General features: G+C 39.0%; 1 protein-coding gene across 3 annotated transcripts in view; it reads left to right on the top strand.

Annotated features, from left to right (window-relative positions):
• The window catches only part of UTRN (utrophin), a 336,261-nt gene that overhangs the window by 72,165 nt on the left and 236,977 nt on the right, over positions 1-27,119 (top strand). For all 3 annotated transcript variants that reach the window (XM_054061674.1, XM_054061672.1, XM_054061671.1), the window contains 18 exons: positions 1,988-2,200; positions 7,807-7,920; positions 8,661-8,816; positions 9,721-9,891; positions 12,043-12,222; positions 12,883-13,017; positions 13,497-13,646; positions 15,017-15,178; positions 15,526-15,654; positions 16,117-16,290; positions 16,867-17,022; positions 19,233-19,403; positions 21,244-21,423; positions 23,956-24,084; positions 24,213-24,383; positions 25,131-25,280; positions 25,942-26,079; positions 26,887-27,039. In XM_054061674.1, the coding sequence (XP_053917649.1) occupies positions 1,988-2,200; positions 7,807-7,920; positions 8,661-8,816; positions 9,721-9,891; positions 12,043-12,222; positions 12,883-13,017; positions 13,497-13,646; positions 15,017-15,178; positions 15,526-15,654; positions 16,117-16,290; positions 16,867-17,022; positions 19,233-19,403; positions 21,244-21,423; positions 23,956-24,084; positions 24,213-24,383; positions 25,131-25,280; positions 25,942-26,079; positions 26,887-27,039 (2,832 nt within the window). The remainder of the gene's footprint in view (positions 1-1,987; positions 2,201-7,806; positions 7,921-8,660; positions 8,817-9,720; positions 9,892-12,042; positions 12,223-12,882; positions 13,018-13,496; positions 13,647-15,016; positions 15,179-15,525; positions 15,655-16,116; positions 16,291-16,866; positions 17,023-19,232; positions 19,404-21,243; positions 21,424-23,955; positions 24,085-24,212; positions 24,384-25,130; positions 25,281-25,941; positions 26,080-26,886; positions 27,040-27,119) is intronic.

Genomic DNA, 27,119 nt, shown 5'->3' with positions numbered 1-27,119 from the left:
ATAGACTCAAGTTTCAGGGATGGGGCATCCACGACTTTTCTGGACAAATTTCTTCCTAATATCTATAATTCTTTTCCCTTTCATCTTAAAAACATTACCCCTCATCCTATTACTACACTCCCTGCTGGGAAGTCCCTCCCCATCTTTCCTGTAGGCCCCCTTTAAGTGCTGGAAGGCTGCTCTAAGGTCTCCCCAGAGCCTTCTCTTGTCTGCGCTGAACAACCTCGACTCTCTCAGCCTGACTTTGTAGGGTAGGTGTTCCAGCCCTCTCATCTCTGTGGCCCTCCTCTGGACTTCCTCCAACAGATCCATGTCCTTCCTCTGCTGAGTACTCCAGAGCTGAATGGAGTACTCTAGGTGAGATTTTGAGAGAGTTAGATGGGCAGAATCACCTCCCTGCAGGTTGCTTTGTAAATAGCAATTACTAGGACAGGGCTGGAGTTATGGGAGAGAACCATTCATCTCCAGTACTGTTGTTATTTTTCACTTAAGAAAACCATGGACAAATACTTCCTTGGTCCTTCCAATGTCCCACATTGCTTTTGTGGAATCATGCTTAATTTGGAAACTTATTTTTCCCTGTGTAGTGTCATAAGAGGGCTGCAGGAGGAGCTCTTGAGCTCCAGTTGTTGAGTGGGGAGAGGCTCTCTGTATCCTTCGCTAATCAGCGGAGAGTGATAAAAGTATTTTTAAAAGCCCAATAAACAGAGTTGTTAGAGCTGGTTTGTTTTTTTTTTTTAACCAGCAGAATAAAAATTGAGTTCTTTCGTTTTCTGTTTTAATGTTGCTTTTCTGTTTGAAGTTGGCAAAGATTTTCTGGTCCATAGGCTGGCTGAATTGCAATGGTATTTTGTCTTTGGAGGCTTGTCCTGCTTTGCTTTTCTAATTAACCTGAAAGGACATAATATACCAGTGTGGAAGCTTTAAAGAGTGTGATGGGAGATAGGAGCAAACAGGTGATGAGCTGCTTGTGGAGCTGAGGTTGTCCAGCTCCTCCTGCTTTGTATCAGGTACTGCTAAGGGCTTCAGGCATAGACCCAAGCCAGAGATTGACTCAGCCTGTGGCCTCCTGTGCTCAAAGCCTTTGTTTGCAGAAACATACACCCATCTTCCCAGTTTCATTGCTACCTCACTGTCTTTTTAGAGGAAATGGTACACATTACCCTGTTCCCTTTCTGTAAATACAAAGGAAAACTGAGAATACATGTAAAAAATGATTCCTGTGTAAAATATATGCACACACATCCTACGTGTACAAGCTAAATGTATATACTAGCCAAGTTAAATTCATGAAATTAGTAGTGGTTTCATGTGTTCATTGCAAATTACTCTTCAACAAATTTTAAGCAAGATAACTACAATGGGCAGTTTAATGAAGTGGCAATGTTTTTCATGTCTTTGCTTGTACCTTCAGCTATTGTTTTCCTCAGTATCAGCTAATGAGCCATTTTGACTCAAGTGATTCTTATCAGCAATGCCATAATGAAATACTCTTTGTATTTCAGTCAGTAGAGTAGTTTTCAAAACTTTCATGACAGACATAATTTCACAATTCAAAACTCAGAAGGACGCAGTCTGGGCTTTATTTATTTTTCTCTTGAAAAAAAATTTGTGGGAGAAATTAAAAACTGAGGTCTTTGTATATGTATGTTGCAATTTCTTTTGTGATTTCAGTGTAGTGTAGCCATTGCTTTACTAACTTGCCTGTCAGTACGGGACAGGTGTGTTTAGCAGCTACATGGTCAGGCTTTTCAGCGCATTCTGTAATCTCTGCTACTGCACTGGTAGAGCAGCTGAAGGTTTTGCTGACCAAAAGATTAAGACATCTCTGCTGCAATAACTGCAGTAACTGGAACGTCACTCTTCACTAAATCTGTGCTCCACATGACAAAACCTTTGTGCTTGCACTTGTGTGTAACTGTGTACTGGTTGTATGGCTAACACTGGAAGCAGGTGCATTTTTTTCTTTCCTTATTTTTTGTTGTAGGCTGTTTGTGAGACACTGGAAGCCCAGAAGCCTGGAATGGATAAACTTGCTGAAGAAACAAAGGCTTTGGAGAAACATGCTTCTTTGGATATAAAAAAGGTCTACACACAAGAGTTCAAGCGTGTGCAGGGACAATGGGACAAGTTAAAGATCAAGAGTTACAAAGATGTTAAACTACTGGAGGAAGTTATATCCAAGCTGAGAATATTTGAGGTAAAATGAAAGGATATTTTTGTTACATAACACCAGTTGTTTTGGAGTACTCTCTGTTCCCTCAGGAGTCCAGATGGTACTGGTTGAGAAGTGAAATGTTGATGAGCCACTAGTCAGGCAGAGGCTTGAAACATATATTGTATGTTTGTAGCAGGGCAGCAAAGGACTTTTAACATGCCCAGGATATTATTTTATCTGCATTGTGGTTGGTGTCAGATGTTCAGTGCCTTATTAGTTTGGCATCTCAAATTGAAATTCCATACCCACTACAGAAAACATCCTTCAGGTGGGTTTTCTGTTATAAAGAATTAGTACAGCCAGTCAAAAAAGGAAATAAAATGCTTAGATATCACAAGTTATTGGGTTTCAACAAATGGCTTCTGAACTGTTAGGAAGGTTAAAGAATTAAGATTATTCAGCACTCTTACATATACACACAGGAAACTCTCCATGGCAGATAATCCTGATGCTTTAAAGATGAAGGGGTTAAAAGCAAGGGTATTTAAAGTGTATTTAGATGCTTAACCTATCCATGAAGAGGGGAGAAATAAGGGCCTAAGTAATTTAGCAAAGTTTGACTCTATTTACTGGTTAAATGGGTTTCTTCTTGTTTGCTTTAAGTCCCTTCTGTAGACTATTTACATTTCTCTGGAAAAACAATGAAAACAAAATATATCATGATTTAGCCTATAACAATGTTACTGTGACCCAAAAGTTACATAGGCACTAACCATTCTTCAGTATCAGCTTGGAAGTATTAAGCTAATCAGAGCAGTATAGAAGCCCAAATATAGTGCCATGCTTTTTTTTCCCCCCTGAAATAATGTTTAACTAGACTTTAAGTTTCCTATTATTTTCATTTTCATACTATATTTTACACTTTAAAAGCCAGCAGGTGCTTTTAGTGATTGTGTCTCTTGGGATGGAGGCAGGCGTGCATTACCTCACAGAAATCTATTTTTTCACATGCATTGAACATTTTAGTGTGGAATATTTATATTATTTTCCACTTAACAGAGTGTATGTATTGTGCAGTTTATAAACATAAGCAACTTGCTGTATGCACTCTCTTCAGAACATTGGTACTGTGCACACCACCAGTTTTCTCCGAGAATTTCTTTCAATCTTGCTTTCTTCTCCCTCTGAAGCAGAAAAAAAATTGATAGTGGATGCAGTTTTCAAAATAAGTAGTGTGGGGTTGGTTTTATATTTTAAGGTAGATAGGATTTTTAATGGTTACTGAAGTATGGACTCAGGTGTTTAAACGGAAATTTATATTAGTGAGGCCAGGTAATTGACTTGCATGTTGTTGCAGTGAAAGCTGAACAAGCAGGTGCTAATTATGGTTCAGAAGTACTAAAAGTAAAGTAATTTTTATTTTTTTCTTAAGAAAACAACCCAAACTGCCAAACCTTACCCCACAAACCCCAAACCACCACAAAGTTGGAAGAAGTCATAGTAGGAGTATCAGAGTGTAACTAAATAACAATTAAAAGCAGAATGCATACCCTTTCCATTAATTTTTTCTTTCCCTGTTGGGGGGGAAAAAAAGGTTTGGGGAAAACCCTCGCTCCTGCTTGGTGTTGTTTGCTAATTATTTGTCTCGGGACTTGAGCTTCTGCTAGTGACATGTGTGTATGAATAGCATAGGTGTGGTAGTCCAGTCCAGCTAGTGAATATGTAAATGGAAACCACAAACCAGTCTATGAATAGGAGGAGGAATTGCAGATTTTTAGAGGAAAAATGTTTCTTACATAAGTTTTTTTTCAATTATTGTTAGGCTGTATTACCTGAAGCATAAAGACAAAACCTGCTCCAGCACATCACCCCCCTGACCTTAAAGTGCATTCAGGAACATGTGTACTTCTGCACCTACAATTGAAAGAATTTCTGCTTTTAGTCTGTTTGCTTCAAACCCATCATTCCATAACTACTTGCAGCAGTCTGTGTGATGTGGAGCTAGGCAGGAGCTGATCTGGTCAGCGAGAGCTGACTGCCCTAAGGTTGGATGAGGCTCTGGACAGCCTGATCTAGTGGGATGTCTCTGCCTATGGCAGGGGGGTTGGAACTGGATGATCTTAAGGTCCCTTCCAACCCTAGCTATTGTATGATTCAAAGGGACCTGGCTTGTAGAGGACCTTAAAAAAAAAAAACAAAAAAACTAAGGCTCAGTCAAGCCCTCGGTGATTACTTTCCAGCAACCACCTCCTCAATTTTTCTCCTGACTTTGACCTAAATGTACACTATCCCACCATTCTATTCCATTCCTTCTTTTTCTGGTTACATTTATTAGCATGACAGAATAAATATTCTGCTTGTAAGCCTGCCTTAGTGTCCTTTTGTGTAACAACTTTCTATCAGTTCTTCAAATGATTGCAGCTTTCCAGTTTCCCTGATTATCTCTAGCTACACTGAGCAATACCTACTTACCTCATCAGTTTTAGCAGCACTTTCTCTCCCTTAACTTCATGTAAGAGCAGAACTATTATTTTTCTGCACTTGAATTGTGTTCAGTTGAGTGGTCTGTATATGCAGTTTCCTAAATAGCAGCTTTAGCTGGGTGAAGAATGGCTCCTGAAAACTGGAATTCGTTCTCCCTGAGAGTAGGGTACATGTGTGCAGTATTAGCATGGCAAGCTTTTATTTAGTAATCAGTTACTCAGTTTTTTCAGCCAAAGGTGAAGTGCCCTACTCTCCACAGCTGTCAAAAGTGATGTTAGTTCCACCATGTATATGAAGCACTTGATGAAACGTGGATTTTTATGCCCCTGGGAGTTTTGAAGAGCCATGGAAAGCAAAGCATTGAAACTCTGCACTGTTGTATATTTATATATATATCTGAGAACAGAATTTTGTCCTGAGCGGGTTGTTAAAAACTTTCCTGTTACCTTTAAAACCAAGTACAGAAGCGGTAAAGACAGTAAAGCAGAAGGAACAATGGAAGTAATTTTTAAACAACTGGGGCTTTGGGAAGTGTGGCTGGGAAGCTTCCTGGTGGAAAAAGACCTGGGGTGCTGTTTGACACCTGTCTGAACATGAGCCTGCAGTGTGCCCAGGTGGCCAAGAAGGCCAGTGGCACTCTGGCTTGTATCAAAACTGGAGTGGCTAGCAGGAGCGGGGAAGTGATTGTGCCCCTATGTTTGGCACTGGTGAGACCACACCTTGAATACTGTATTCAGTTTTGGGTCACTCTGTTAAAGAAAGATATTGAGCTGCTGGAGTATGTCCAGAGGGGACAATGGGGCTGGAAGGTCTGCAGGGCAAGTCTTACAAGGAGCAGCTGAAGGAACTGGGATTGTTTAGCCTGGAGAAGAGGAGGCTGAGGGGAGACCTTATTGCTCGCTACAACTACCTAAAAGGAGGTTGTAGTGAGGTGGATGCTGGTCTCTTCTCCCAGGTAAGAAGTGAGAGTTGGAGGAAATGCCTTCAAGTTGTACGAGGGGAGGTTCAGATAGGATAATACAAAAAACTTGTTAGGTACTGTAACAGGTTGCTTAGGTAAGTGTTGGAGTTACCCATCTCTGGAGGTTTTCAGAAACATGTAGGTGTGTTGGTTTGGGGCATGGCTTAGTAACTATGTTGGTGGTGCTTTAAAATGTCCTTGTTAATCTGATAAGCGAGTCAGTGGCAGATCTGCTATAGGTCCTGCACTCAAGTGGCCCTTCTGTGATTTGTGATGTGACTGAGGCTCCCCCAAGCTGACATGAGCATTAGTGACATGGTCTGTGTTTTACTGTGAGACTGTCTAATAGTAATGTGGAAAAGTAGACAAGGCTCATTTTATCAGATTTGTATCTTGTATTTTGTAGAAGGAAATTTCTGTATCTTGTGTTCTGTCATACCTCTAAATTCGTGGCTAGCTCTGTCTTTAAGTGTTGCCTTCAGTTCTTTTAAATCTACTGCGCGGCTGTACATTGTGTGGTTTTTTTTTAGGAGTCAAGTTAAAATTCTGCACAATCTAGCTTTATTCCTGCCTGGAATAATTTTAGAAACTGATCCAATATTTTAGTTCATGTCTAAAAATTGTGAGCTTTTGTACATCAACCTACACTGAATATGTGGACATTGTTAATTGTTCACCCGTGCAGTGCAGGAGTGTTTACTTAATTAATCTTCTGTAGACTTGGCTTGTAATTCAGCAAGTTATTTACATGTATGCCAAACTTTTGTGAGTAATCCCATTTAATTCACCTCAGCTACTTATGTAAGTAGCTCACTGTAAGCAAGCTAAATTAGGCATATGCTAAAATGCCTTGTCAAATGGCAGCCTCTATAAATATGTATTTTTTTTTTTACCTTAAGCCACGGCTCACTGTTAAACCTCCTGGTGTCTGTCTGTTTTTCTGAAAACTTTCAGGCTAATCAGCTGCAGGAAATTCCCCTGAAATGGAAAAGGAATGAAGAAAATGTCATGACTTTGACCTCTAATGGTAGCAGTGGCCTAAAAATAAACATAATCTTAGTCTAGTGGGTTTTCATTAGTGCAGGCTTTTTTTGAGAAGCAATGAGTAATGTATTGATCTTGAAAAGAACTGTTATTGCAAATTTTTTAAGTAAAGGAAGTTTTTGCTTTTCTTGGTGACATGCAGAGTAGAAGGTGAAGCTGATGTGCATTGGCTCAGCTTCTCAGTAACAGTGCTCTGTGACAATTGTCAGAATAAAACAATGCTATCTATTAAAAACCCAACCATACATTCCAAAAATGTTGATTAAAAAAAGCCAAGTAAAAAATAATTGCATAACTCAATTGAAACAGGACAAGACAAAACTTTCTCCCCGTTCTAAGTTTGTGGTGGTTTTGTTTGTAAGGGTGATTGGGAAGATCTGTAATTGCATGGAAAAGAGATGACAACCCTCCTGTCTCCCTCCTCGCTCACCTCATGCCAGGATATGAGGCCAAATGTTAGGTCAGATGATTCTGCAGTTGTATGTATTTATTTGTTGTCCCCTGTGCATTGCTTTAGTGAGTACAGTAGCTGCTATTAGCCTCAAACAGCTAGATGTTATTTTAGTGGTTACTCTAATCCTCTGTGATATTTTCCTTTTGTGCCTGTCTTTCTATGTACAGCAACTGGCTTTCCCAGCATAGCTTCTGCCTGTCAAGTATGCTTAGCATTACCTCCTCTTCTCCCCACATGTATTCCTATAGGGCCCTCTCTTTCCCTTGGAGTGCAATATATCTCTTTGAGTGTGGTGGAAGCCGTCACACATGGCTTTTGTGGTCAGGAAAATGCTATCCCCAGCCTTCAGCCAGGTCCATTATGTGAAGAGTAACAACGTTGCTTGAAGCCACGTTTGCCTCCTTACTTGTTCCCATGTTTCTCTGTCATAGCTTGGAACACTGCAGTGTCGATTAAACCATGCTGTGGCAAGGATGTGAGAGTCACTGTTTTGAATTTAATTATAATATAAGTTTGAGAGTAGAGAAATTGGAAGGGGAAAAAAAAAACCCAACTCAAACCAAAAATAAAAACAAAGATGGTCTGATTCAAAACCAAGGCAATGCTAGCAGCTTGTAGAGTATTCTTTTGATGCTGCTAGAAGTTGTTGAAATGCAAGAGCTGTACTTCATCATGGGGTTGTATCAACTGTTATGTTTGATTTAGGCTGATTCCAAAGTCATTCAGAAGTGGATAGATGGTGTGAAAGACTTATTAATGACAGAAAAGGCTGTTCAAGGAGATACTGAAGGACTTCAGAGACAACTTGACCAGTGCACAGTGAGTTTTGCTTTTGAAACAAATGCATAGCGTCTCTTTATTTTGCTTTATGAGTAAAATACTGTCCATGGCATGTTCCATAAAACCTGCCAGAAAAATTGTCTTATTTCTTCAGGGCATATTTTAAATTCATTCTTTGTGCATGGCCATAACACTTTGTACCTTTCAAAGGTCTTCACTATATTTACAAATAGTTATCCATGAGTTGGCACTAGTTCCTCTGAGACTGTTTATATATTTCTCCCAATTTTGTGATTATGGAATTGAATCTGTGAGTAAAAAGTTTTCTATGTTAAGCTTCCGAGGGCAATGAAAATAACAGGCAAATAACTGTGAAACAGGTAAGTAAGAAAGATTCCTTCTAGCTAGTGGCACATAATGGTCACAAATAGGTAGAATTTAATCTTATAGTGAGTGATTACAGTGTACCTTTAAATGTTTTTTTCTAGGAGAAATATTAGCATGAGGTTTGCCATAAACAGAGTACGTAATGCATATCATCTTCAAACTTGCATTGTTCCAATGTTGGCATTTGGCACATTAGAAAACTTGCACTGTGTATGTCAAGCTGTATTTTGTTTTAATTGCATAGTTATGTTGTTCTGGGACACCAAAGGATTATTTTTAAGTCTGTTTTTTTATTAAGGTTTCTCTGGAATAATTAAAAATTGCAAAGTTGTCAGTATCCTGTCAATTAATGTAATATCTTACTAAAGAACAGCATTTTTCTGTGTACTCAGATATTTGTCAATGAAATGGAGAAGATTGAACCATCACTGAAAGAGATGAGAGAAATAGAGTCTGCTTTAAGAACTCAGCCTCTTGCAGGCATAAATACTTGGGCAAAGTCTAAGTTAGTAGACTGCCAGGCCCAATGGGAGAAACTGAGCAAACAGGTGAGTGTTTCATACGTTGCTAGAGCTTGCTGTTACTGCAGCTGTTTGGTTATGTGGCTTTGATAACTAGTGAAACAGCAGGATGAGTGTGTTTTACTTGTTACGTTGTCAGTGTCTGAAATCTAACTTGGCCCAGTGAATTCTTCAGAAGGGCAAATGCGTTAGGGGGATGCCTGTGCAACAACAGTTTTATTTGAATTACAGGTACTTCTTGGTGCCTAGGGGTTCACTGTGCTTCTTTTCTGATTTAGTTGATTGTACTAAATTCATTAGTTCACTTTGTGTCATGTTGCTCTTTCTGGGGTGGATAGAAGTCTGACCTCTTTTGTTCTGTTGTTCCTGAAATCTGGGATATTATTCTGGCCCCATGTAACTTCTACCTACTTAAAAGCAGCTTTGAAAAATAAGTAACTACAAATGGACTCCACTTTAGTCTGGGGTATTTTGTTGTTTTCTATGGCAGCTTTCTGCTGTCTGTAGAAACATTTATTTAGTTGCAATGCCTGGTGAGGATTTATGTTGCTGAACCTTGCTGTTGATATAGAATCCAGATTGCCTGGGCTGTGGGACAGAGTGAGGCCTGAAGGGGGTGTCCTAATGCTCTGCATAAAGATACGTCTATGATCCTTGTGATCAGAAGAGATTTTGTTCCATTGGACTTTTTCCAGGGTTTGTGTAATGAAATGAAAAGGTCAATTTCTTCCTTCCTTCAACTCTAGATTTTATCTGCTAAAAGAGATTGTGAGTTTGTGTGTGTATATCTGTAAAACTCTGTTGTTAATTAAAAAAAACTGAAAATGTTTTGGTAGAAAAATCTTGTAGCATAGACTTGTGGTTTCTCACATATACAAGGACGTTAATGTAACAAAACTGCTGTTTTTTTTCCCTCCACCTTGGATTCTAGATTATTAGTCAGAAAAATCGCCTGTCTGAAAGTCAGGAAAAAGCTGTAAATCTGAAGAAGGATTTGGCAGAGATGCAAGAATGGATGACTCAAGCTGAAGAAGAATATTTGGAGAAAGATTTTGAATACAAGTCCCCTGAAGAGCTAGAGAATGCTGTGGAGGAAATGAAGGTGAGGAATAACAGGTCATTGTTGAGACTTGATTAAAGAGAAGCAAAACTTAATGGCTTTGGGGGTCGAACTTTTGTGAAATTAGTATTGATGTGAAAAGGAGCTCAGGCAAGATTAGTAGTATTTTTCAGCTTTGCTTTGTGGAATTTTTATTTTTAAAGCAGAAACTGTAAAAGCGGATGTTTTGTTTGGACATGAGGAATAGAGAGTTCAGGATGATCAGCAGCTTGCTGAGCTGTTGAGCCAGGATTGCTGTGTATACCATGATAAATGCTAAGGATATGAAAACTTTTTGCAGGAGATGAAGCTTGAGAAAGAAAAAGAAAAAGTGGTGTTATACCTGTCTGAGTTAGTGGTTATGAAAGCATTCTTTTTCTAGCTGTTGAGCTTAAGTTACTTGCTCCCTAGATATGGTAACTCCATATTTCCAAAAGCAATTTAAGTTCTGTTACAAGGTTATTTTGTATTCCTCATCTCTTGCAAACAGTGATGGTGGTCCCTCAGTCTCTAATTTTGGGACTAGTGGCCAAAAAGTGGAAAGAAAGGGGCTATTTTTCTCGTTTTAAGTTACCAGTTGAATAGATAGTTTTCTTGGCTGTATGTATAGAGTAAGCACTAATTCTCTCTGCTTTTAAATCTGTGTGTCCAGGCATATCTTCACAAATATTTTGACTTGTATGCACTTATACTTGTACACACATTTAAATGAGTATTCACTACACTGAGTGGAGCATAAAATAAAGGATTTTTTTCTCCCTTACAAATGCTTTGACAAGTCCATTTGAAGCTTTGAATTCTTCTTTTTGAATTCTTCTTTCTGAAGCAGTCTAACAAGTGTTTATGTAGTCATGTCCTTTGAAGCCATTTGAGACCTCAGACTGACAACGTGCTGAACGCAAGCCAGGAAAAGAACATATACCCTCTTTTCATTGGCGAATCTGAGAGTCTTTGAGCATGTTTACCTTTGTCAAATCCGAATTGTATCCTGTAGTTTTAAATTTAGCAGATATGCCAGTGAGCCAGTAAGTTTACTGTGACATTATCCTCTTTCATTTGCACTAAGAATATTTATGCTGGGACTACTTCTAGGACTGGAAAAGTAAACTACATTTTACTAGGAGCAGTTTTGCCTAAGGTTTTGAAAAACTTTTGAGCTTGCTTGATTCTGCTCTCATTGGAACGCAGAATAGAACTGCTGATGTTTGAGGGAATGGGTTTAAGATGATGTTAGATGGGTTGTGATAATCCTGCTGTAAAATAATGCTCACCAGATTTTACATTCGTTGCCATTCCATTAGCTTGTTTTTTGGGTTTTTTTTTGATTGCCATATACATACACCAATAATGCTGTCGTGTACTAGGTACTATCATAAAGTGCAATGCCGTATGTATCGGAGGTGTTTTGACTTTATAAAACTGTCTTTGAAACATTAAAGAGATATGGGGCAGTCACTATTTCTGGAGCCTTCTAGTTGTCTCAACAGAGAGAGGCTTAGACTGGTCTGTGTGATCCGTCTTCCAGCTGTCTTGGTTGCTGAATTCTGCTTAGGGCATGATTTGACAATTGATAATATTTCTCCAGGCCTGCATGTTGGGTGTTGTACTGTTTGTCCTGTATGTTTGTTACTGAGCTCCTCTGACTGCAGTTGGGTTGAAGGAATTCTTCTGGTTGTCTATCTTTTGTGTTCCTCTAGTGCATCCAACAGCTGTGTGAGAGGTCCCAACTCTCATATGTCCTGGATAATTGCATCATCTTTCCTGGGTAACTTAGGGAGATAGTTACTGGGCTGTGAGACTTGTGACTTCTGTAAACTCTCTTTCTTTTCTGTATCCTTTGTTTCTCTTTTTCATCCCTGTATCCTAGCATCTAAATAGCACTTAACTTAATCTTTCTTTTTTGCTTTTAGTTGTGGATTTTTAATGAACAAACTATAAATGATAAATAGGCCTGTATGTTGAACAAAATAAGATTTTTCAATCCTTACTCTGATGACCTGAATGCAAGTTAGTGCCATATTTTATTGTGCTCAGACCCAGGAATACTTTGGCAGCAACAATTCCAAAGTTAAACTGGAGTGCTTTGGCCTGAGTAGTGAAGAGCTGACCATATGGAAGTTGTGGGCTGATTGTGTAATACATTTCTTTGGGCAGAGAGCGAAGGAGGATGTGTTACAGAAGGAGGTGCGGGTGAAGATTCTCAAAGACAACATCAAGATGTTGGCCACCAAAGTACCATCCAGCGGTCAGGACCTGGCGACTGAGCTGAATGTTGTGCTGGAGAATTACCAGCTACTGTGCAATCGGATCCGGGGAAAATGCCACACTTTGGAGGTAAGAATGATAGCTCTCAGCTTAGTAAAATGGAGGCAGGTGACACAAGAGGAATGGAGAAGGGCACTGAAAATGCCCATTTTTGTCACTGAATTCAGTAACTTCAGCATGAGCTTGTTCTGCTGTGGCTCCTTTCCAAGGGTACTTTCCCTTGAGATGACTTCCTTGGAAACCTTGAGACATCATCTAACTTTGCTTTTATAATTTGTACTGTAATCAGCATTTGTGTGAATAAGTGACCTTGTCTCACAACTCTGTTATCCATCTGTATGTCTTCCAAAATGACAAACTTCTCTCAGATTAAAGGTTGAAATACAATGAGAATTGGAACATGTTGATTGTAGTTTGGAGTAGGTTGTGTATGACCTACCTTTCAAGAGAAGTGAATGAATTTCATTAAATTCTTAAAGCATTGTAAGAATCTGGATATCACCGATTTTTAGCATGAATTTAGAAACTTGTGTGTTTTTGCGTATTTTTTTATTTTGCTACTATAGTTGCAGGTTTTTCTGTCTAGAGCTTGCTATGCCATGGCAAGTTTTGAATATTTTTCTACTTGCCTGTTTTAGGTGAATGTTTCAAACATAATTCCTTCAAGCTGTTTCGATGTCCGATGATCTATGTCTGTTGTAAGCTGATTTATGTTTTTGTTGCTTCTAGGAGGTGTGGTCCTGTTGGATTGAGCTGCTTCAGTATCTTGATTTAGAAACAGCTTGGCTAAACAGTCTGGAAGAAAGGGTGCAAATGACAGAAAATCTGCCGGATAAGTTAGATGCTGTCAATGATGCTCTTGAGGTATTGTATTGTATTGTTGGATTATTAACGTTTCAGGTAGCTACAGTTAAAAAAAACCCGAAGTCTGCACTTCAGTAGAATACTGAAATGCATTGAATATTCTGATTCTTCAGTTTAAATGAACTCTTTAATCTGGAATGGATATTTGCAGGATCCTCCACCAAAATCTGAATTTTGCTATACTTATCACCTTAATAAAATTGTTTGTTCTTTCCTGCACTGTGTAAAAAGATTAATTCCTTCCAGCACTGTAGTATGAAATGATACGTATAGACAAGAAGTGCTGTGAAGTTTATCTAAAGCAAAATGGCCACTATTTGCCTTGTGCCGTGATGGATTAAGCTGTAACTAATTCATGCTTCTAGAGCATTTTCAAGACATTTGAAGTGTAAAACTTCTGTGCATGCTGCCACACTTCCAGCTCTGAAAATGCAGTGATATTCAGTGTCTTGACCCTTAAAATTCTCTCTGCTAATTAGTCCCTGGAATCAGTCCTGCGTCATCCAGCTGATAATCGAACCCAGATTCGGGAACTTGGGCAGACACTGATCGATGGCGGGATTCTTGATGATATCATCAGTGAAAAATTGGAGGCTTTCAATGCTCGCTATGAGGAATTGAGTCACTTGGTAAGAATTTGGGGGCAGGGTTGAAGTAGACTGGGTTTTTCAGCTCAGTGGTCTGAAATGATTCCTATTAGATAGCTGCATTCATATATTCAGGACTGCAATACACAGAAAAAAAGGGAAAACTTTCACAATGTTGTCAGCTGTTTTCAATTTGGAATAATGCCCAAAGAGCAAGATGCTTTTTTTCTTAACTTATTCAAGTTTTGTTTTGCATGCTTGCAGCCAGCCTTGCAGTGCAGGGCCCCCCCCGGTATTTTTTCAAGTAATTTTGATAAAAAGACAATTCTAGTTGCAAGGGGAACCTTTCAATAACTGAGGTGAATATTACCTCCCTGTTGCCATAAAGATTGGTGAGATGCTCGCTAACTGTAAAAATGAGGAACTTAAAGTGACATTTTCACTCTTTGAAATAGCTAGGAAGAACTCACACAGAAATAAGGAACAAAAGGAAAAAGTTCTCATTCCCTGTCTTTTATATTGTCTCTCTTTCCTCTTCTCATACTTTAATCTTTTCTAGTTTTAACAAGTAGAGGAAAACTGTTTCAGGTTGCATAAATCTAACTTGTGTTCTTTATCCTGGTAACGCGGGCCCCTGCCAAATTATAGGATGAGAGTCCTTTTCTCTTGCTGCCAAAGTGTAGTCATAGAGGGAATTTGAGTTCATCCTCATTACAGAGAGCATCGTGAATGCAGTGCCCTCAGCTAGTAGCTGTGTGCCGTCTTTTAAGTTAGCATTCACTCCTGGTTTTCCTGTTACAACAGTACTTTGTCTTATAAAAGCTGTCTGTATTGGTACAGCACTGGCACACTGGGCTGTTGACAGTTTTCCACGTATGTGTATGTATGCGCTCACTGGTCTGTGTGTGTGTTGATGGGGGGGATTTGTGTTCCGTGCAAGTAATGACATTTCAGATGAACTTAGTTTTGCTGTTGAAGGGAGAGGTAGTGGAAGAAAGGAACCGTGAACGTCTGTTTTCACACTGTAACAGAAAGACAGTTTATTTTTTGAAAGAAAATGTGCAAGTCTACGCATCAAACACTATTGATCTGCAGTGTATCACGAAGTCGCTGATTCCCATCGAATAGTTAATTTTTGAAACTGGTGTGGTTTTAACAGTATACTTTCCTGAGGTGATAGAGACCTGTTTTCACTGTCCTGTATGTCTAGCAGCAGGACTCTCCTATGACACTGTTTGTCATTTTTTGGTATGAATCACAGCAGGCTTCAAAAATTGCTGATTTCTCGGGCTCATTTTAGACAGTGTTCCTCGTTGGGTTTTTTCTGTCTCCCCCACCTTGTTTTGAGGAAGTTTAGTATAATTTGTATTGAATTGCTGCTCCATCTTGTCTTACCTTTCTGTCCCACTCAGGCGGTGAGTCGACAGATTGCCTTAGAACAACAGCTTCAGACCATGAGAGAAACCGACCACATGTTGCAGGTCCTGCAAGAAAACTTAGTGGAGTTGGATAGACAACTGACATCTTACCTGACTGATAGGATAGATGCCTTTCAGATGCCCCAGGAGGCCCAGGTATTCCAGTATAGCTTTTCACTATAAAATGTTTTGAAATATCTCACAGCAGTGTTCAGCCTAGACTTAGTAATTTTTGAAGACCTCATGAATTCAGTCTCGTGCTGAGGTGATGTCTTCAGTAATTTGGATTGTTTTCCTGTCTTAAGAAGAAGGTAGTGAATAACAATCTTAACTGATTTCAATTTACCAAGCTGTCACCAGAGACAGAATATTTAAAGTAAACCTGGTAGTGTTTAACTTTTACAGAGTAGATTTACTTCTGGTAGGTAGTAGGTGATCAGCAAGTTCCTATTCCCCTCAGCAAAAGCATTTTTGTAATGTGTTTTGTTTTTGTGACATGACAGAAAATTCAAGCGGAGATTGCAGCTCACGAATCCACCTTGGAGGAGCTCAAGAAAAGTGCTCGCTCTTTCCCTCCTGCTTCTCCTGAATGCAGGTCTCCTCGTGGTGGAACACAGCTGGATGCTTTGCAGGTAAAAATGAGAATTGCGCTAAGAATTTATACCTGAAGAGGTTTTTGTTTTCAATTACATGCTGCTGTTGTCAACCTGTAAATTGTTTGGTGCGGTCAACTGAACCTCAGAAGTAAATAGGATATGCTCCTACATGCTTTCATTAGGAAGCAAGTATCACTAGAGAAATTTAAGGAAGCTGAGATTTTGTAAGTATCATGGGACAAATGCTGAGAGTCAGAAAGTCTCTGTTTTAGTAGAATGGATATTTTGAAAACATATGATACAGAATTATAGAGCTCTTGCAACTCAGGTGGAAATTAAGACTAGGTAATGGAATTTGGCTTGGCACTTAGTGTTGCCATGTATACTGAGTTGTGGTGACATGAGAGACAAGGTAGAATCTGGGAAATGGGACACATCAATACCGGCACTTCCGAAAACATTTAATTTAAAATAGTCTTTTAATATTTATTGAAACAGAGAAAACTCCGTGAAGTATCTACAAAGTATCAGCTTTTCCAGAAACCAGCCAATTTTGAACAGCGCATGTTGGATTGCAAGCGGGTGTTGGATGGTGTAAAAGCGGAACTTCATGTTTTGGATGTGAAGGATACTGATCCAGAAATAATCCAAGCTCATCTGGACAGATGCATGGTAAGGATGCAATATTCTTAACTTATGCTTGAGGGTGTTTCATGTGTGAGTCTTCTTCCCTAAACTATCTCCTGAGGAAATTTTGCTTAAAGTCCTGATGAAACTGTTAAAACTTTTCACAAAATGCCAATAGAACCATTGATAACTAAAAACCTCTAATTCTTCTTGGCGAGAATGTAGAGACAATATTGGTTTGTTGGTAACAGATGTGGTGGAACAGCAGAGTTTTTATGAACTCTCTGCCCTGGTTCATTCTCAAGTTACTGAGAAGCATTACTCCAGGGGCAAGTTTGCTTGGTTTTTAGTATTTGAACAGTAAAAATAGCATACATAAGATCAAGTACAGATCACAATATTAGCCTTGCCACGTGTGGTGATATTATGGAGTAAACATTGCTGAATTATTGGGATAATTATTTTTGGGGTGAAAATTAAATAGCATAAAATATGAAACATTGAGTTTGAAATCTTGGCAGGCATTTCTCTTAATCCATAGCCCAGCAATCAGGCCTCCAGATCAAGCAGAGTCTGAAAATATGCAATGCAAACTGCCAAATAAGTATTTGTGTGTTTTAGAAACTCTATAAGACCCTCAGTGAGGTGAAATTGGAGGTTGAAACTGTCATCAAGACAGGACGGCAAATTGTACAGAAACAACAAACAGATAATCCAAAAGGGATGGATGAACAACTGACAGCCTTGAAGTTTCTTTACAATGACTTGGGGGCACAGGTAAGAAAAACAAATGTACATATGAACATTTGTCTGCATATAAATTCTCTTCTTTGTTGTTTTGATGTCAGATGCCTTGTTAAGTTTGATTCTGAAGCTGATACTGTACAGGCTAGTTGCTACATCCATGAGCACTCAGAGACTAAAGATTAGACATAACAGTGCTGTAGTTGTGCAAGACCTCTCTGCTCAGCATGTTCCTCAAGGGGATGTAGCCTTGACAAAAGGAAGGCTTATAAAGCTTTCATCATTCTGGCAAAGCTGGCCTGCTATTTATTAAAGTCTTTGAGCACTGTTGTACTGCTTGTAAACCAGTCTGCAAGATAATCATAGAATCATAGAATGGTTTGGGTTGGAAGAAGACCTTGGAGATCATCTAGTTCCAATCCCCCTGCCATGGGCAGGAACACATCCCACTAGAGCAGGCTGCCCAAGGCCCCATCCAACTTGACCTTGAACACCTCCAGGGATGGGGCACCCATAGCTTCCCTGGGCAACCTGTGCCAGTGCCTCACCACCCTTATCATAAAGAATTTCTTCCTAAGGTCTAGCTTAAATCCTTTCCCCTTCCAATTTAAAGCCATTCCCCCTCATCCTATCGCTTACATGCCCTTGTAAAAAGTTCTTCCCCTTCCTCCCCCTTATGAGCCCCTTTCAGGTACTGGAAGGTTGCTGTAAGGTCTCCTTGAAGCCTTCTCTTCTCCAGGCTGAACAACCCCAACTGTCTCAGCCTGTCCTCATAGCAGAGGTGCTCCAGCCCTCTGATCGTCTTTGTGGCTGTCCTCTGGACCAGTTCAAACAGTTCCATGTTCTTCTTACTGTTGGGGATTCCAGAACTGGACACTACCCCAGGTGGGGTCTCACAAGAGCAGAGTAGAGGGGAAGAATCTTCCCCGTCGACCTGCTGGCCACGCTTCTTTTGGTGCAGCCCAGGACATGGTTGGGCTTCTGGGCTGCAAGCGTGCATTGCCAGCTCATGTCAAGCTTCTTTTCAGTGAGCACACCCAAGTTCTTCTCAGCAGGGCTGTTTGCAATCACATCATCCCCATCCTATATTGAAACTGTGGATTGTCTCAACCCAGGCGTAGGATCTTGTGCTTGACCTTGATGAACCTCATGAAGTTTGCAGAGGCCCACTTCTCCAGGTCCCTGTGGAGGACTTCCCATCCTTCTGGTGTGACAACTGCACCACTGAGCTCCTGGGTAGTTATTTATCCAAGTGGCGTGTTTACAAGTGGTGAAATCCTTAGGGACTGGGGGAAAATGGGACATTCTTTTCCTACCTAAATTAAGACAGAAGTCCAAGCAGACTCATGCCTCTTCACTGTTCTGTGAATAAAGCTCAGAGTAAGTGGCCAGATTACATTGTTAGAATATCTTGAAATGGGCCCTAGGAAATATGTTTTTATTGTTAATTAGAGAACATTCATGAAAGTGTGGACTCTAGTGGAACCTGTGCATCTATAACTCAACATGTGGACAAGAAATTGGGAAAGGATAAAAAGGCATAGGTTTTTTTTGCAGTATAACATTATGATTTTGTTTGTCTGAGTTAATTTTTCTATATCTTCAAAAAGTGCATTATTTTCAATTAACATATGCAAACGCTAAGCTGAGATAGAAGGCAATTTCTCATTGTCGATTGATTGACTGCTATGGTTGGATTTATTCTCAAGTCTGTGTTAAAGTTTGACCAGATGAGTTGTGTAGCCGGTGTGAAATAGAATTGATTATACTGCAGCAGACATCACATTTTCATATTCACTTTACTGAGATATTTTCAAGGATAGACTAGATTTCCAGTGAAATTTCATTACAGCTTTCTGCTAGCAAAATACAAAAAGGAACTGGATTTTAGCTGTGACTGACTGGATTCTATATTCACTTGAGTTTCAGTTAAAAGATCATATTAAACAAAATTTAAACATCTGTTGTTCATTACTAGCTGTATTAAGTTAGTATGAAGGTTTCTTTGTCCGCTTTAGGTGTATCTTAGTTTAAAATTATTCAAGCTTTTATATATTCTGCTTTGTATACTAAGATACAGATGTTTATAAATAACTTTTCGGTCTTTTCCTAGTACAAGATGTCTTTAGATGCAAGAATTTTATGTATTTGTGTGGTACTTTAGCTGGCTAGTACTTCCATTTTTGTTGTCTTTTAAAACCTACGTTTGGTTTTTTCCTTGTTTTTTTTTTTTTTTTTCCTAGGTGACGGAGGGAAAACAAGACCTTGAAAGAGCGTCTCAGCTGGCACGCAAAATGAGGAAAGAGGCTGCCTCTTTGTCCGAGTGGCTAGCTACCACTGAGGCTGAGCTCGTGCAGAAGTCCACTTCAGAGAGCTTGCTTTCTGATCTGGATTCAGAAATTGCCTGGGCCAAGGTGAGCATGCTCGAAATATCTGTAGAATAAATTTTTAATATTATAGCAATACTATGTACAAGTGACTATGAACTTAAATCCCTGTAACTTGTTCCAGAATCTCTTACATCGTCAGCTGCCAGTATATTCAGTGGATCATATTTAGTACCTTACTGAGTCTGATCCGTTTCATCTTGGGTGTCTTGCCTCAAACTTAATACCTTTAATATTTCACTGGCCATTTAGTACATATTTGGTATTACTAGGTATTTAAGTCACTGTTTCTAACACAGTTCATAGGTATAGTAACCTTAAATGTGAGTAAATGTAGTTTTGGACTGGGTGAAATATCCTACTAGTAGAGCAAACAAAGTTCATTAACACTTCTAATGAAACATTGTAGCTTTTCATTGCAAAAGTTGTCTTCAAAGTTATGACTTTGCAAAAAAAAAAAAGCTCCTGTAATTCCTTTTTTCTTTCCTCTATGAATTGCAACTTTTCATAGAAGCAGGTGAATGCTCTCTAATTTTTTTTAACTAAAGTATTGATTTTTCTCACACTGTAGAATCTTATGTAATAGTTGAAGTTAGCAACCAGTGTCAGGTAATACATTTCAGCAATACTGGTGTTCCCAGCCATTGGTTTCTTTCACCCTTTACTTTTGGAATAGGTCTCCGTTCAATCTTTAAACTTGAAAGCTTACAAAATTAGAAAACCATCTAATTACTGTTATCACACATTTCACTCAGGATTATAGTTAGCACTGTTTCTACTGTGGCGGTATCCCTAAAATTTCCTTCCAAACAAGCTTTTAAATACTTACTGAAGCATTCTTACTTTACATCTATAAATAATGCAAATGCTTGATGAACTTTTACGCTGTGTTCCAGGAAGACAGGCCCTTGCATGCAAATTGTCCTTCCTGTTTTCGGGTTTTCTAGAGAGAACTTTAAATTGTAGGAACTTGAGTATTTGTTGCTGTCTAAGGTAAAAAGTTACATAAAATAATAAATTTACTTCACAGATAAGATGTTCAAGGAGCTCCAGACACTAGTTGTGATCAACTGCTTTCGTCCACACATTGTACACTGACATTGGAAAGCTTTCTAAGTAGCTGGATGCTATTAATAATAGTCAGTGATCTTGTAAGGCAAGAGGTGCTTTTTTCCACATCAAAATCATATACTGATATTCAAGAGATGACATATTAGTTAACTTGTATGTCAGTATGCAGTCTTTCAAAGAAGGCGATTCTTTTTTAGATTAAAAAACCTATTTAAAATCAGAAATTACTTGGAAACAATATTAGATACATATATATTTACATATCTATGTATGGGTAATATAGCAATAGGGCTTCTGTAATACATAGCAAGTGATTTGAGTATGTGCAGTACTGATGTGGTTGGTTCTCAAAAAACTTTTCTCATTGTTGCCAGCTGTGAAAGTACTTCAATAGGAAAAGATGCAAAGAAATCCAAGATATCTTTTAAATTGTGTTCTCTGTGGTGCTTGACAGCACAGAAAAGAACCTTTTAAAATTGGACCTATAATGTGATATGGTGCACTTGCTTTAACTACCTATGAAAAAGAACTATGAAGGTACTGTAAAACAACAAATTAAAGAGGTCTCAAGCTAAGTTATTTAGGACACTTACATGCGTTGTACTGTCATGTTTGCTGTCTCTCTCAAAAAAAAAGTATCTACAAAGTATAAGCAGAAGGTATTCCTACTTGGTTTGATTTTTCTCAAGTGAAGATCGTCTGTGATAATATTTGTTGCCTGTGGAGGTGAAAGTGTGCTTTCCTGGCCCTTGTGCTTGGGAGCAATGTGCGATGTTAATGGTGGTTCTTCTTTCAGAATGTGCTGAGGGAGCTGGAGAGGAGGAAAGCTGATCTGAAGAGCATCACAGAAAGCTGCACCGCACTCCAGGCTCTGGTGGAAGGGAGTGAGGCTTCCTTGGAGGAGAAGCTTTGTGTCCTGAATGCTGGCTGGAGCAGAGTTCGGACCTGGACTGAGGACTGGTGTGACACCTTGTTGGTAAGTTGCATGTGTGAGAAATGTTCAGGGTGGTTATGCCTTCACACACCAGAAGCAGTTGCAGCTTTTACTTGTCTCACTTCGCTATGATGTGAAGCTTCCATGGTGCTTCATGGACTTAAAGGTGGTTGCTCTGTAGATGAAGAGGTCAGTCACAAGGTTATATACAATGAGAAAGCTGGGAAACTGTTCCTGCAAGTGTGTTAGATTTGCTGATAGGTTCTGGTGCCATGTGCTTGGTAGTAGTGGGTGTTGCTCAGTGGGTAGGAGATGAAAATGCAGAATCTGGATGTGAGCGTGATGAAGTTATGTAAATATTCCAGGCAGACAGTTAACTTCACCTAGAGGGAATAACCTGCTTAGTTGTAGAGAATAAAACTAGATTTAACCTTTTTTACTTTGCCTTTCTTTTTCTGGCTTTGGTGCTAGGACACTCTAGGTTCTTTCTCTCCCTAAACTTCGTGATGCAGTTCCTCTTTTCTAGAAAAAAAATCCAGCAAGTGCTTAGTGAAGACATTTCACACATGTTGTTTTAATCTTTCTTTCCTTTCTCCCTCTGCCCCTTTTATGTCCCATCACGTTACATTTTTAATCTTTTGTCTGTATTTACAAGTGTATCTCCTTGTACCTCTTCCCTGTTAATATTTTATTGCTTTCTCTACTGCTATACCAATAGTGCTAGCTTTTATGTCTACTTGTTATTTAGCCCTTAGTACAATTCTTGCTACACTAGTGCACAGAAATAACTTTTCTTTTTCAATCCTGAAAATGGACATCTACCATCACACATAAACTGAGTAGGTTATGGGAGGTACAAGCTTTCATAAAACTTCTAGTGAGTTTACTCAATAACTGGTAGTGTTTGATTCTGCCAGCTTAAAATGAGGGGGGGAAAAAACACCCGGTTATGAGAATGGGTTTTTTTTTGTTTCGTAACAGGTTATAATTAGAGCCCAGATATTGGATCTTGTGTTTTCTATGTAACTTTCTATAATCTTACGGATATATTAATGTAGATAGAAAACAAAAGGACTTGTTTCTGTGAGACTGCTGTGTGCTGTGCTTTTTTCAGCCTGAAAGAAACATCTATGCCAGCTCTAGCATGAGCAGAGCTGTTTTGTGTTGATAGATTTCCTCAAGACCCATATGACGACTGTTTAATGTGCAGTTGGTATCTTCTAGTGGTGTTAAGCAAAGCAGTTGGGGACCCTCTGTTAGCCTATTGGTTTTTCGGACAGCCCATAATGGTATGAGTATGCCATATCAGAGTTAAGGCCAACAGCATGGGCTTGGATGAGTAAATGCAAGACTAAGCATATTATATTATACAGCTTGAAGCTGCAAGTTTTGCAAAACAGACATGAAACAGTCTACAACTGATGCTGGTATCAGACTGTGTTTGGATAGTTAAGGTATTTCTGTGGCATTCAGCTAGTTATGACAGTCCACCTTCAGAAACCTCTGATATAGGCTGAAATTATGGAAACTTCAGTGTATACCTAAACGTGGATGGTGAACCCTCTGCATCCTGTCCAGTGCCTGTTGCAGGTTTGTTTCGTAATACAATGATGTCCATATTAAGAGTAGTTGAGTAATTCATCTTTATTTGTATATACACTAAGGATGATCCACAGCTAAAAACCTTCTAAATTACTTTCATGTCTGGTGTTGACTGTTGTCCTTGTTATCCTTTAAGTTAAACTGGTCTTTCACTAGGTGGAGATAAGTTTCTTGATGTTGGTATTGAAAACAATCAAGCTTTTTCTTTTTCTTCCCTTTTATTTGTTAGTCTAAAAGATCAAAGCTTAGCTACCCTTTATTTGTGTGAAAAGCCTTGTGCTTAAGCAGAATGGTACGTCTGTGATTCTAATAGCTTTTTGTCACACAGAATGTGTTGCTTCTGTCTGTGGCACTTAATATTACCATTTCTGACTGCAGATGAAAGCAGGCCTAATAAGTTTACCATGTGGTCACTTAAGAGGAAGAAATATTATGTAATCAGTAAAATAACAAAACTTGACTATTTTAATTTATAAGTTTTGGTGTAATCTCCTTCCAGTTAAAAAAAAAGCAACACACAGACAAAACAAAAAGCCCCTCAAAATAACAAGCCAGAGCAATAACCACTGCACAAAATGCATACTCCTGTTTCTGCTAGTGATGATTTAAAAAATTGCAGGTTTCTTGGTCAACTGAGATGATGTGGTCTGGCTGTAATGTTGTAATACATCGTCTATCTTTATTTAGTTGAACAGACTACCTCAACTATTTGTTTTCATTTCTGTGAGCTGGGAACAGTAGTATTGAGGTGTATACAATGAAAACTAAATCCTTGTAAACACTTATTGAAGGTGAAAGGAACAATTTAATTTGTCTAAGGTGGTGTCCAAAGCACTTTATTGCATTAATCTCCTTTTTACTCATAATGGTGACTTTTGGCAGGGTTTTTGTTATATTGATTTTTGTGGGAGAGGAGTTTTTTTAAGTTTTTAAGTTTCTCAAATTGATACATTTTTTTTAATCTCTTTCCAGAATCATCAGAGTCAGCTGGAAATTTTTGATGAAAATGTTGCCCACATAAGTACTTGGTTGTATCAGGCTGAAGCCTTGCTAGATGAGATTGAGAAAAAGTCAGCAAGCAAAAAAGAGGAAACTGTTAAGGTAGGAAATGTTGCTGTCAAGTAACTGCCTCTGGATTCTAAATTAAGTTGATTGAGGTTTACTGCTTGCTTTTTTTTTAAAAATGTCTGTCTTGGAGTAACCATTTGCATTTTTCTTTCACTTCTTAGCGTTTAACATCTGAATTAGATGATGTCAGTCTTCGAGTGGATAATGTGCGTGATCAGGCTATCATCCTAATGAATGGTCGGGGGGTGTCATGCCGTGAACTTGTTGAACCCAAGCTGGCAGAACTGAACAGGAACTTTGAGAAGGTCTCTCAGCACATTAAAAGTGCCAAGGTGAGGATGAGTGAGCCCCAAAATATGATTGGGGAGGAGTCTATGCCAAAATGATGGCACGTAGCTTTAGGAATCATAGAATCACTAGGTTGGAAGGGACCCACTGGGTCATTGAGTCCAGCCATTCCTAACACTCCCTAAACCATGCCCCTCAGCACTTGGTCCACCTGTCCCTTAAAGACTTCCAGGGAAGGTGACTCAACCACCTCCCCAATAGGCAGCCTATTCCAGTGCCCAATGACCCTTCCCATAAAAAATATTTTCCTGAAGTAGATCTTTGTGTTAGAACAGCATTTTGCTGCTTTTGATTCTCTCTGAAGCATAGATATGTCATTTTAGACCACCTGATTTTTTTTACCTAAGTTGCAGGTGATGACTTGAGTTGCAAGGGAAAATTTATGAATAACTGCTATGAAGATTCACAAAAATGTATATATTGCAGTACATATTTATATAAACTTTAAAACCCACCATAAGCTAATGTCACTGGAGGACTTTTGTTTTGAGACCAAAATGCTCAAATTGAAGTTTGAAGATAAAGCTTGATAATACCTGTCAATACTGTGTCCAAGCTTAACTCTGTATTAGGTCAAACAACTCTGAACTCTTGCATTTTTATAATGCTAATATCTTACGGTCCTATGACATGGTATGTCTTCATGGAGAATTGGTTTAAATCACTAGACTGTATGTGTGAGCTCAGACTAAATTTTCAGGTTGAACAATGTTTTTGGTTTTGCTTTGCAGATGCTTGTTGGGCAAGAGCGACTTCCAGTCATGTCAGAGCCCTGTGAAGTCAGAATAGCTTTTCCAGATCTGGAAAAATTTGAGTGTGACGTACAGAATATGTTAAAAGTTGTGGAAAGGCACCTGGAGTTGAGTGGGGAAGATGAAAAGGTTTGTGACCAATGGAACTATTAAATAACTGTCTAATTTACTTTCTATTTTCTGTTGTATTCCTCCAGACTTCAAAAGGGAATTCTTCCAGGAAAATCCCTTTATGCAGAAGGTGAAGGGAATTACTAAGTTGCTGGGAATGCTGCACAGCTTTCCTGTACTTTCAGAGAACCTTAGAATGGTTTGGTTTGGAAGGGACTTTCAAAATGTAGCTCCAAACCCCTTGCCATGGGCAGGGACACTTTGCACTAGATGAGGTTGCTCAAAGCCTTATCCAAAGTGGCCTTGAAGATCTCCAGGGATGGGGACATTCGTGACTTTTCTAAGCAACCCTTTCCAGTGTCTCACCACCCTCACAGTAAAATATTTCTTCCTAATATCTTATCTAAATCCCCCCTCTTTCATCTTAAAACCATTACCCATTATCCTGTCCCTGCCCTCACTGACAAAAAGTCCTTTCCCATCTTTTCTGTACGCCCCCTTTGAGTACTGGAGGGTCACTAGGATTTGGTAGTTGAGGAGAGCCCCACCTGAATTTGTTTAGCTCGTGTTTGGATAATGAAACAACAGTTTAGTGGCATTACTGGTAATATTTGAGCAGCTAATAAATTTATTTTTGAAACCATAGCTTTCTGTAGATAATAGTCTTGTGTAATTTTAGCTGGATGAAGAAAGAGCTCAGATTGAAGAAGTTTTACAGAGAGGAGGGCAGTTGTTGCAGCAGCCTATGGAGGACCATAAGAGAGAGAAGATCCGCATACAACTGTTGCTTCTGCAGAAAAAGTACAACAATGTGCAGGTAGGATTATGATAATTACTATACTTAATTTATGCAGTCTTTCCTTTTGTATCCCACTTACAACCCGGATATGACTTTTCTAGCATATAAGATTCTCTGGGTATGATTTAAATGTGCATACACAGTCTGACTCTGTGAATCTTTGCAGTTCCAAAATGACTTTTATCATTCCAAAGTTTTCGGGAATTGGTTTGTTTCTTCAAGTCCTTTTCACAGCTTCACAGAGGGCCAGCCCATATGTATTAACATAGATAGGTGCAGACAGTTGGGCATTTGCTTCAGTTGTCTTTAGGCCTCCAGCAGAGGTTTGTCTCCATCACCAGGCTGTGTAAAGCATGACCACAAAGACACATATACACAAACACATTCATTGATCTCCCAGCTGAAGAGGCTTGTGCAAATATGAATCTGCTCTGGGATTCTGCTTCCTTTCTTTAGAGGGTGTTATCAGCAATTGTGGACTCTCTTTATCTTGTGGTAGTATTGTACACATGCTATATTAAAAATATTTTTGTGTAGAAAAAAAGGGCATCTGCATTTTTATACTCCTTTTAGCCCACCTGTTTGAATCATATTAGAATTGGTAAGTCAGGTGTAGGTCAAAGGCAGGGTTGAGACCCTTAGGCTGGCTTTGATTACATAGCTGTACCAATAAAGAGAACATAGCTATTTAAAAAAAAAAAAGATGGCTGCTATTGCATGTTTTGAAACTTCAATTGAATCCCTCAAGTATTTTTGTTTTTCAAATAAATGTGATCTACTTGCTGATTCCCTCTTGTACTATTTCCCCAATAAATTGGATTGTAGGAGTGCAGGTCATTTCAAAGCAGGCAGGTGGTGGAACTCTCTCCAGTGTTTTCCCAGTATAAGAAGGAACATGACAGTCTAATGAAGTGGCTGGATGAGGCTGAGAACCGTCTGTCAGGGCTGCAAGGTGTGGAAGATGAACAAAAACTACAGGTAAATGAGACTTGGAGCAAACAGAATGAACACAATGAGCTTTAGAGCTTTATATATTAGAGTTTTATGGCTGTTTGACA

Source organism: Cuculus canorus, chromosome 3 (genome assembly GCF_017976375.1).
Source record: "Cuculus canorus isolate bCucCan1 chromosome 3, bCucCan1.pri, whole genome shotgun sequence".
NCBI lineage: Eukaryota > Metazoa > Chordata > Aves > Cuculiformes > Cuculidae > Cuculus > Cuculus canorus.
The sequence above is the reverse complement of the archived record's forward strand: the minus strand, read 5'-3'. Positions and strand labels throughout refer to the sequence as shown.